This window comes from Anser brachyrhynchus (genome assembly GCF_964034855.1).
Source record: "Anser brachyrhynchus genome assembly, chromosome: 2".
Taxonomy (NCBI): Eukaryota; Metazoa; Chordata; class Aves; order Anseriformes; family Anatidae; genus Anser; species Anser brachyrhynchus.
In genome coordinates, this window is record NC_137695.1 from 103,856,759 (window position 1) to 103,868,896 (window position 12,138).

The 12,138-nt window shown below is 34.7% G+C and overlaps 1 protein-coding gene across 17 annotated transcripts in view; it reads left to right on the plus strand.

The window, feature by feature from the left end:
* Nucleotides 1–12,138, plus strand: part of CDH19 (cadherin 19) — a 115,421-nt gene that overhangs the window by 68,365 nt on the left and 34,918 nt on the right. For 16 of the 17 annotated variants that reach the window (XM_080578678.1, XM_080578684.1, XM_080578688.1 and 13 more), the window contains 2 exons: nt 4,002–4,228; nt 7,342–7,636. In XM_080578678.1, the coding sequence (XP_080434804.1) occupies nt 4,031–4,228; nt 7,342–7,636 (493 nt within the window). In that variant the 5' untranslated portion in view covers nt 4,002–4,030. Of the gene's footprint in view, nt 1–4,001; nt 4,234–7,341; nt 7,637–12,138 lie in introns of those variants that run through there. The other variant, XM_080578680.1, reaches the window with a different exon arrangement.

Sequence of the window (12,138 nt, forward strand, 5' to 3'; positions counted from 1 at the left end):
ACTGTTATAGTAGTGACTTACCCTGTGCTAATCTGCAATCAAGAATCCTACATAGCTGGAGCTAAATATACCATATTTATTCTTAAAAGTTTAATATGCCTTTTTCTGGTCTCATCACATAAAATTCTTAAAACATGTGAAGAATGGAAAACTTACATACAATATATCTTGACAGCGATTGGAAATAATTAAATCATGGATAAAAAAACAGTGAAAATGGTAAAGAGTTTCTACCATAACAAATCTGTATAAAATATTGTTTTCTACGTGAAATTCACAAAGTGTAAGAAGCAGCAAGTATAAGATTGTCTACCATTTTGCACACAATGAAAGATTGTATCAATTGCTCTACTGATATTACAAAAATAAGCAAATAAATAAATAAATTATGTTTAAGTTTCAAAACAAAACATTTGCTAAGTTTAAGTATCAAGACAAAAAAAAAGAAAACATATACATTAAATAAAGTAGTGTGTGTATGTATGTGTGTTGGGGGGGGGGGGCTGCTAATTGCTTGAGGGTTATACGAGTATTATAGCTTAAGTGTCTACCACATTGGGTGGAGCCTAAAGAGTCCAATGAAAAAGAGTTACTGTCAAAACAACACTGATGCACGAAAGAAAACTCACATCATGTGAGGCCTTTGCTTGAGACAAGAATCGTGTTTCAGAAACTGGCTAATAATTAATTTGATTATCTCACGTGAATTGTTCTATTTTTCTGTTGTTGTTTATTTGATATTATAAAAACAAGCAAAGACAACACAAAAATTCAGAAAAGGAGTTACCTTTGAAATGACCATTCATTTTCAAGATTTTATTTAGTTTCATTCTTTCGTTATTGTTTCTGCACAAAACTTTAAGGACAGAAAGAACTGTTTTCCTCAGGAGTCACTGTTTCAAATTCCCGCAGTAAAACAGGATCAAGTACACATACATGTATTAGATGATTCTAATAATATCTAGTTAACATCTACCTTGTTACTATGTTTTGGTATGTTTTTATTCCCTAATTGTAAGACTTTTCTTATAGAAAGTTGTTGTTATTATTGTTGTTATTATTATTGATAATGGTTTGTTAAAAAATTAAGCTGTTTTGTCCTTATTCTTCAGCTAACAGTAATTATCCTCATTATCTCTCATTCTATATATATTAATATTTTAGAAGGCTGTTATTTCACTCTTATTTTTTCCATCAGCACACAAATTACTTCATGATATCCCAGAGGGTGGATATTTAGAACCTTTTCCTCTTCCTATTATTGTTCTTGAAATGTTAGGCAGTAAAAGGTATTATTTTGTAATGCAATGACCTGGTCATAATTCATAATAAATTACTGTTATTATGACTTTGGGAATACAAAACCAAGTCAGACTACCGGGACATCTAAAGCTAATATCGAGTTTCAAATGGTGTCAGGATTTCATCTGGGGACAATACTAGAACAAACCAAAGTACTCCACCACTTTGTACCAAGAGGTAAATCTGTCCCTAGTGTAGAGGAAAATCATGGGTTTCACTGGATATAGAACTGTAGCCTACTTATCACAACCACAATTGATATTGTCATTGCTCTGTTCTCAATATCAGTCTTTATTAAACCAGTCTAATCCAACACAAGTGAGAGAGAGTGAAGATGTACTACTTCCTGAAGAATAGGACAGGAGCAGAAATATGGTCCCGATTTCTCGTACTCCCTTGGGAAATTATTAGTGAGAGCTCATTTGTTCATCTATGAAAATACATTTGTCTTCTTTTTAATGAGGGATTATTCTATTAAGAATTTGTCTATTTTTTTCATATTATTATATTACCTAAAAGCTCTGTTCTTTTACTAATCCTCCATTCTGCTACATATTATAGCTATAACACAGACTACAAGGTCATTTCATTTACAATAACCTTACAATTAGGGGAATACAAGAAACAACTGAGAGGGGAAGACAGATGAGTACCAGACAACACTAGTCACTGTGATAGGCAGCAGTCTCAGCACAGAACTGCCTTAAAAACTGTGAACTCTTTTTTTCCTTTAAGTAGGTAATACTGTTTGTTGTTGTTATTGCTGTTGTTTTAAAGAAAGATAAGAAATCAGAAATTAGTTTCTGGTTATTTTGTAAGAGTTACTTCTGAGAGTGAGTTGAACTTTGGAGAATAGAAAGAAGGCAATTGTTTGCAGCTATTGGGTTTATAAAGAATGGCAACTTATGCTGGCCAAAAGCTGGAGACAGTGTCTAAATGCCAGATGAGTAGGAAGATGCTCAAGTAAATGTGCTCTGAAATGTCTTGAAAGTAATGGCAAATTGAATATGTTTGATGTAGCAGAGAAGGGAAAAACAGAAAGACATACAACTCTGAATTTCCTTACATAGCTTTATGGTTTTTTGTTTGTTTTTTAATAATTTGCTCAGCATCTGTATTTTCAATTAAAAGTCACACTATACACATAACAAATAGTGTGCAACATCTCAAAATTTGAAAATATTTATTTTTCTACAATATGTCAGAGATGCTGAGTAGAGGGGAAAGATCGCCTCTCTTGACCTGCTGAGATACTTTGCCTAATGTAGCCTAGAAAATCATTAGCCTTCTTAGTGGCCAGGGCACATTGATGACTCGTTTTCAACTCGGTGTCCATCAGGACATCTTACAGACTTAGGATAATTAGTAATTTTCCACAGCAAACTGAAACAAGAGAGTACACAAGTCACACCCCCTCCATTCAAATCTCATCTTGCACTGTTATAGCATTTGAAGTTGAATAACAAAATGTATACAGAACTGGAACCAACATTCTAACTTCTACAATTCTATATGTCTTACTGTTAAAACTCCTTTATCTTTTTCTCAGTAATCATATAGACACAGATTACATTTTAACAGAATTAAGTTTAACATCATATCAAATCTGGAAGGAAAGGAATAAATGTCTACATGATATCTCTGTTATTTTAAGCAATTACAATATTTTCCTTTGCAAAAGACAGGTGTTGATAGCTCTATTATTAAACCGTGATTTTAAAGGACATATAAATTTGTATTTTATCCTGAATAGATAAACGGTTTATGGATTTTTCAGGCCTAAATTAAAAGCAGCCATATATATATATATAAATGTATGTGTATATTTCCAGTGTGTTGTACAAACTGACTGCCATGAGATAAATTCATAAACCAAACTTTGTTCTTGCATAGAAAATGCTATTCTTCCTGGCTAAAGACTTGAAGAAAATTTCTAGATCCACTGCCAAGTAAGGTTTTCAGAAGTAAATGTGTGGCAAGGGTTTTCAGAATTCTCCTCTTTGCCTCTTAGAAGATGGTGATTATCAACTGACAATTGCACTTTATTTAAAATTCAGTTTTATTTATTGTGCCAAAAATCACAGGAAAGAACATAATAGCATATAGTTTGTGCAAAGACATGCTTTTCTACATGGTACCCTAGTTCCTTTGGCATTTTTGTCGGTGTTTTGCTGACTTCGGAAAGAGGAAAGAAGAGGTTAAAAAAAAAAAAAAAAAACAGCTCTGGCACCGCTCTGTTTCAGTTGTCAGTCATCATGGCCACTGAGGGTAGTCGTGCACCCTTCAGGCAGTTCTGTAACTGCTGCTCAAAATGAGCCCTGTCTAAGTAGAAACATACAATTATCCCAATCAAATTATTCCTAGGCTACACAATGCAATTACCCAGCTTAATTTGAAGATGAATTAATTGGAGGATGATTTTCCTTTTTTTGCATAAAAAGTCCCCGTGTAGGATATTCATAAAGGCAAGTTAAACATTTGACTTTCATGCCAGAGTCTCTAAAAGTATCTCAATTTTAATCAGAAACAGACTTTGTTTCAACTCTTTCCTTTTAGGAAGAGGTTTTAACATTGCAAATCAGCTCTTACATTTGCACAGAATATATAAGTAAAAGTAAGAAGACAAAAGAAGACAAAAGTGATGCCTTTGTGAAACTTTGTCTAAGGTATTTATTTTTTTTTCTTCTCCTCTTTGACAGATGAAAATTGATTGAAGAGAGGCTTCAGCATGAATTGTTCCACTTTGCTATGTCTCATGCTGACAGTGGTTCAGCTTTGGCTTTGCTCTCCAACCACACAGAACCACAGTGCCCAAAACACAGATCAGTTTTTCACAACAGTTCGAAGAGTAAAGCGTGCCTGGATATGGGAGCCGCTTTTTGTAACTGAGGAACAGACCTCAAGGATGCCTGTGTATGTTGGACAGGTATGGTAAGTCATGATGCAAGGATAGTGCAAGGTTAGATTTAAAGTGCTGATTATCATCTTACTGCCTTGACTTGGAAGATCAACCATCCTCATTGACCTGGAAATATCAAGAAAGATACAAAGAGTGCTGAGGTAGCTGTAATCAGGCAGCACAACATCTCAACTTTACTGCAACCTGATTTAGGGTCAGAGAACTCCCTGGGCTAAAGGTCATGGCTCCACTGTCAAGGAAACACCACTCGCATCCTGTTACTAAAACTAAATCTGTGCAGAGTAGCTGAAGGTACCAAGCTGAAATTTTTCTGTCTTCTAAATGAAAGTTAAGGACTCATTTATCAACATTTGGCAACTTGCTTGTGCTATTTTTGGCACTTCATCACAGAAGCCATAGTGAGTGCAGTTTACAAACAGTATTTAGCATGATTTTCTATTACACTAAGTAGCAGCTGATTTACCCCTCATTAATTTTTAATGAAGCAGATTAATACTAAATCCTTTTACCACTGAGAAACTACAGGAATCTGCATGGTTCATTAGATTAACGTAGCTTTAGCACAACGAGCAATTATTTTTCACCCTCCTTTAAAAATGTGCTTTAAGATAATTGTAGTAATGAGACTTTATCTACTCCTTATTTTCTCTTTCTACTTACTATTATTATTATTATTTATTATTTTTAGTTATTTTTGTAAGCTAGAAGTAATTGTTATCTTGAGATCTAGTTTTCTTTTCTTTAAGGCACTTTCTAGATGAATGAACCAAAATAAGTTTAACTGCTAATTAACTAGCACTAAAATTTAATTGGGCCCAAAGGGTGAGGTGCTTAAAATTCATTAATTACTTTTTTGCAACCCCTTCAAAGTAACTGCTATGGAAGTGTGATGTCTTACTTCTAAAAGAACAAGTACAGACATAGTCATTTAAAAAAAAAATAATCATTATTACTTTTCCCATATCTGGAAAGCATTGTTTCCCATAAAAAAAATGTCATAAATGCCATACATATTCATGCTGCTGTAGATAACTTTCTTAATCTTGTGTTTCTATTTCTCACAGGTAAACTATGGGTAATTTTAATTGAGGATTATTGTTCATTTAGTGCAGTCTAACCACTGTCTAAATCAGACACATTTACTTGTGGCTTTCTGTGAAGTACAATATGCTCTGTTTTCAATAAGTAAATTGACATTCTATGATCAACTTTATAGTAAATAAGGTCCAGGAGGAAACTCCATCAACAATGACACAGGTAGACAGTCTCTGTTAGTCACTAAGCCTTATCACAAGGCTTCTGCTTATCTGCAGTTAGATTCAGAGCTTAATCTTCAAATTTCATTTAACATAGACTCATGAATTCTTTTCCATTACCATGTTTGAGAAAAAGATGTGTCCATCAGTACTGCAGTGTAAGATAGATGAAGACAATGCATAACTTCTTGTCCCAGTTCCCATTTACAAAGAAAAGGCCACTTACTATATTATCTATTATAAAACAAACAAACAAACAAAATACACAAGCTGAGAACCTTCTGTATACTTTCCCAGCATATGTCATTTATTAGAGACCTCTCATTTATAATCGTTAATGTCATGAAAATATGTTGGACATAATTATACTAAGCAAAATGGTTCATCCTAGGTTATGTCTAAACACCCAGTCCCAGTCAGGCTTCCAGGCTTTCAGTCTCTAGGGGTTTGATACAATCTGTGATCGTATCTCAACCATATCTTAAGGTAAAGATCTAGATATTCATTATCTTTCCCATGTCCTGGTGTTCATGACAAGGAAACTATGATTTATGGTTTCTAAAAAAGAATCTGTGGTGCCCCCTAGCCAGCTGTCATTCTTGGATGATATTTAAACGAATGGGACCAAACCACTCATAAAGGGGTCCTGCCCTCTAGGTTCACCCTATAAAGGTGAACTTGCCCCATGTTTCAAACAAAATTACATATGTTGAAAACTTTTGGCTTTAAGTTGTTTATATTTTAGAGAGTTTAAACACCATAACACTGAAAATTATTTATCTTGTGTTTGAAAGGGAAATTATCACTGCATAATTTAGGACTTGAGTACTTTGGCAGGATTCAATGCAAGAACTCAAAACTGTGTTCCTCATATCTCAGAGCAATGTCCCAACCTCATTTTGAATAAACTATCCAGTTGATGCATACAAAAAATTAAACAATTCAAAATAACCAGTCATTGTTCCAAGGAAAAGCTAAAATGATTTGTTTTTCAACTTCAGCATCTGTCACAAAATATTTTGAGTGAATATAATAGAGAAATGTGACATAGTTAATTCTTTCTCAGTATGTGACCTCATATTCTACACTGATCTGTAGGGTCAATAAGAATGAAACAAAACAGGAGAGTTATTTAAGTAAACACATAAACATATCGCTTACGTTTAAAGCACTCCACTTAGTAGAATAAGCAAGGTGGATACATATTTATTTATTTTTTTAATTGAGTATTTAAATTTTTATCCAGGTCCTTAAATATTTTGTCTAAGCACGAAATAAATAAATAAATAAACGTCAGAGAAATAATATGATGGAAGTTGATGTTCGCAAAAAAACTCAAATGTAGATTACTGGCACATTAAAAGGTTCAGTTACTGCTATCGCAAAAGTGATGTTGCATATCATTAGCATTAACAGAACAATTATGTTGACATGAACAAATGCAGCTGAACCACAGTGGTCTCCAGGGCTCAGCTTCATCAGAAGAATCATCATCGTAAAGCTCATCTTAGCAAAATAACAGAGGATGTAGATCTTCCAGGAAGGAATTACAAAATATGTCAATTTATTTCAGAATAAATAATATAGATTTATACCACAGAACGGCTTTTCATCTCTTTAATATTTCAACAGAATTGGAACACCACTCTCACATTCACACCTGGTATTGCTGAATATAAAAACAATATATGTATATATAAAACTTATAAAGTACACTTATCATTTATAATAATAAAGAATTTAGATAATGTTTTAAGGTCCTTTGCCCTGTTTTCAGCAGAAGCTTGTGGCAGCTGATAAACCAATGATCTAAAGTATGTATTTAACATTAATTCCTTTCACTTCTGTTTTTTTCACTTACAGCTGAAATCAGATTTAGACAAACAGGATGGCAACTTACAATACATTTTGACTGGGGAAGGAGCTGGAAGCATTTTTATCATTGATGAATATAATGGCAAAATTTATGCGATACAAAAGGTGGATCGAGAAGAGAAACCCTTCTATATTCTAAGAGCACAGGCACTTAACAGGAACACTCGTCTTCCTGTTGAACCTGAATCAGAATTTATTATCAAGGTTCGAGATATCAATGATCACGAACCACAGTTCTTGGATGGACCTTATGTGGCTACTGTTCCAGAGATGTCACCTGAAGGTATGACGTGCCATAAACCAAAGTCTTACATGTATCAGAGTCCTTTTACAGATTCTGGATTCATGCTTGTATTGAATATAGAAACCTGTCTTTTCCTTCAGTGGCATAGCTTTGAAATAGGTACTTGTTTAAAAATACAGTATCACACTTCAGAATAGATAGACTACTGTAACCAGCTGGTACTGCAAATGAGATTTTAGGCAGACAGAATTCACTGCTTTTTCAATCAGTATAGCACCCTAGTCTCTAGAAAATTGTTCAATGTATTATTATTATTATAACCTGTCAGCTCTTCAGACTTCTACTACGGTGAAAGAAAAGTAGCATGCACTTAAATTTTAAAGGCCTCTAACCTAAGTTGACTCTTTAAGCGCACAAATAAGCTTGGCTGAACAGCACTCAACAGCCTCCTTCAGTCTCCTCTGATTCCACTTAATAATTAAACAATAGGCTTTTATTATGCCCTATCTAGTATAAATTATACTGTACTGTAACTGGAGAAGAGTCAAATTCACATGACAAGCACTCATGATTTCCCCACAAATATAGGGATAGTTTCCTTCCTGTAAGTAATGGGTTCAGAACAGGAATGAAGCAGGCTGATGTGATGACCATCCTCATATCTTGTATGATGCCTACCTATTTACACAGCCAAGCCCCTTTCCCCATTGGAAAGCTTCTCTTTGTTTGGATTAGATGGTGGGCAATAAAAGTCTTTCAGTTTCATAAGCACAAAAATTGCACAAGAATTTTCCTATCAAAAGTGATGACTTAACCTCTGCACCACTTCTTCCACATATCTATACATAAAAAGAAGACCTGGACTATGTACCTGGAAACTTAGTACGACAAATATGAAGCAAAGTTTGCTTTGTTACTTCAACAATATGGATATAATAATATAGGTACAATAATATAGATATAATAATATAATATAATTAATATAATATAATATTTATAGATTTATATTATTATATATATAATATATAAATATAATAATATATATTGTGTCCACAATAATATAGAACAGTTTATTGTTTAGAATTATCTGGATATTTTTATCTGGGATTACACAGATCTGGGTCTTTGATAATGCCTTTTCTTTTTCCCCATGTGATTCACTATTATTGATAAGACACTAGAGCTCTTATAAAAAATCAATTTTAAATAGCTGATAATATAATATGGCTCAATTTACACTCACCCAAATCTATAACCTTTCACAGAACTATATCAAGAATTCTGAAATCCTTCTATTTTATCTTCCTGTCTTAATGACAAGTTCCTGTCTTAATGATGAGAGGATGATTGTATAGGAAAAAAAAAAAAAGGAAAAAAAAATAATAAAAAGAAGTCAGTTAGGGTAGTACTTACGGATCAAAGCAACAGTAACATTCTCTTTCCATATACCTGTTTCTCACCTCAGTTCACCAATAAGCAGTTGACAGACGAGAGGCTTCAATCTGTACTGACTTGAGCTGCCTATAACTGACAATCTAAAAATAGAAGGTTCAGCAGTCTTTATCAAATCTCCTATCATCTACGGTATCTTTAAATTCCTAAAGTGCTACATCACTTCAACATGATTGATTAAACTTTTATTATTATTATTATTTTAATAAAAAGATCCCACTAAAATATGAAAATCAGAAGTAACACTGTTCTCCCAATTTGTCAGAATGTGTAAAAAAATAAAACAACATCTTTGTGTGCTTCCCCTCTTAGACACAGACTTCTTGAGATAGTGAACTCATAGACTTGCAATTAACCATTATATAACATGAATTTAGGATGGTCCTATGGATCTTCAAATATTTTCTACACTCCTATGTTTGGCTTCTCTAGCACTAATGCTTTTGTTATTTTAGAGATTACTTTTCATCTACTTCTGTGTAGATACTAGTACACAACAGGCTGTACTGGGTGTATGAGGCAAGGTTTTAGTAGCAGGGAGGCTACAGAGGTGGCCTCTGTGGGAAGGTTCCAGAAACTTAGATAGATAGGTTAGATAAGAACCAGTTACATCCAGCTCCAAGAGGGACCTGTTGCTGGCAAAGCTGAGCCAGTCAGCAATTCTAGTTGTGCCTCTGTGAGATCAGATTTAAGAAAGGAAAAATCTGCTGTCCAGCAGCATATGGCAGAGAGTGAAAAAATGTAGAAAGGAACAACCCTACAGACCCCAAGGTCAGTGCAGCAGGAGGGCAGGAGGTGCTCCAGGCACGCAGCAGCAGTTCCCCTGCAGCCTGTGGAGAGGCCCCTGGTGGAGCAGGCTGTCCCCCTGCACCCACGGGTCCCACACGGAGCAGATCTCCACGCTGCAGCCCGTGGAGGAGCCCCCGGTGGAGCAGGTGGACGTGGCCTGGAGGAGGCTGCGGCCCATGGAGAGCTTCCAGTGGAGAGCAGGCAAAAGGACTGTATCCTGTGGGACAGATCCCATACTGGAGCAGAGGAAGGGGAAGCAGCAGCGACAAGGCATTATGAACTGACCACAATCCCCATTCCCCATTCCCCTTTGCATCCCGAGAAGAGGACATAGAAGACAGTGGATATCGTGGAAGGTGTTTTTAGTTTGCTTTTAGTTCTCATTGCTCTAGACTGCTATATGTACTTTGTATATAGGTAATAAATTACATTAATTTCCCTTGTGCCAAGTTTGTTTTGTCTGTGGTGGTAGGTGAGTGATCTCCCTGTCCTTATGTCAGCCTTTTCTTTCATCATATTTTCTCCTCCTGTTCTGTTGGGGATGGGGCATGAGAGAGCATCTGTATGGTGCTCAGCTACCTACCCATGTTAAACCAAGACACTGGCATACTAAAGTGTATTTCAGACATATAGAGTATAAATGGAATTGTATATACTGGTATACACCCTAATAGCTTCAGTACGTGAAACAGCTGAGCCACACCATGCAGTTCTCTCACAGCTTGCTTACCCTGCCTCTCCAAGTACTGCACTTCTGAGGTGAAAGCTCATTTGATGTATATCTTAAAGCATTAATCCTTAGAAGGAAATTTCTAACTTCCCAATGGACAGGAACAGTAACCAATCAAAACTGCAGTGCTTTTCTCCCAGTAAAACAGAATCTCTTTCTGCATAGTAAGGACATAGTCTGGAATTACTTTAAATGGTGTAGTGCAATAGAGAGTCTTGGTCTTTGCTCCATTTCAGAGCTTTCTAATGGCATTTCAGCTCAATTATATTGGACCTGGGATCTTGTAGAAATTTTCTTATGAAAAAACTTGCTCAGGAAGCATGGTCCATGCTTGGAAAAGCAGTTCACAGTTACTGAGCTTTTTGTCTGGAACTAATAAAGCAAAGAGAGAATAATTCACAGCTGGTCATGTATTACTTGCCTCAGAGAACCACAGAAAAACAGAAAACAGGCATAGATAATTTGGCTAAAATTAGGTACAAATATCTATATGTATACTAATGTGACAACAAATTAGAATATATTTTATTTCTTTCTTAGCTCTCTTTTATTTTCAGTACTAAATTTTATTAGGATTTTAAATGCAAGTGTCACAGTGAATGAAAAGTGTGTCAGCAAATGGACTCTTCTAAGAGTACAGAACTGCAGTTTTCCCTCAGGCATTCTGTACAGTTTTACATTAAGTGCCTCCCATATAGCTGTTTAAAGTGTACAAATGCAGTATATCTGATGGAATGGTTGAGTCAGATGCTGTAATATATCAGTACTTGCTGTTTTAGTAGATTTCAAGCTCTAGTTAGAAAAATGAGTAACTATTTTTTATACAATGGCCTTCTAGTTTACCTAATGGGTTGCAATATATAAGTGACACAATTAATATTTTGACCAAAAAAGGTAAAACCAACACTAAAGGAGTGTAAAGTAAATCCTATATAGCAATCAGAAAAAAAAAAAAAAAAAGTAATTTGCTTTAAATAGAACCTAATGAAAAGCACAGAATGTGTAAATATGTTTACTACGCAGCTTAAGACATTTATGTAGACGTACAACACATATTTGGGGCTAAACTTTATATCAGTGTCACACAGACTCATATTCAGAAAATGCATGTTCAAAAGCTCACAGGTAGATTTAGTTAATTTGTCTCTGACATTATAGCAGTTTTCACATAAATTATGTGAAACTATATTGTAGTTAGGCTGTCAATTATATAATTGCTGTCATTATATAATGGCTGGAATTTCGAGAGGTGGTCTTGCTTATTTGTTTGTTCAAAAAAATATATATATATATTTTTTATGTGGTCAATTTTTCTCTTCCCAGCCATGGAATTAAAAAAATGGCTGAACTTTCTATTCAGAGTTATTGGGTACATTAATATTACTGCTTTAATTTTTATCATTCAAACACAAATGTCTAGGTAAAAACATAGTTCCATTTGGCAAATGGTTTGCTTTTTTTTTTGATATGGGTTAAATGTACAAAGAAATAGAGGTTTCATGGCAGTGAAAGTGAAAGACTAAAAAATGGAGAAAAAAAAAAAAAAGTTTTCCAAATCTGGGCAATATTT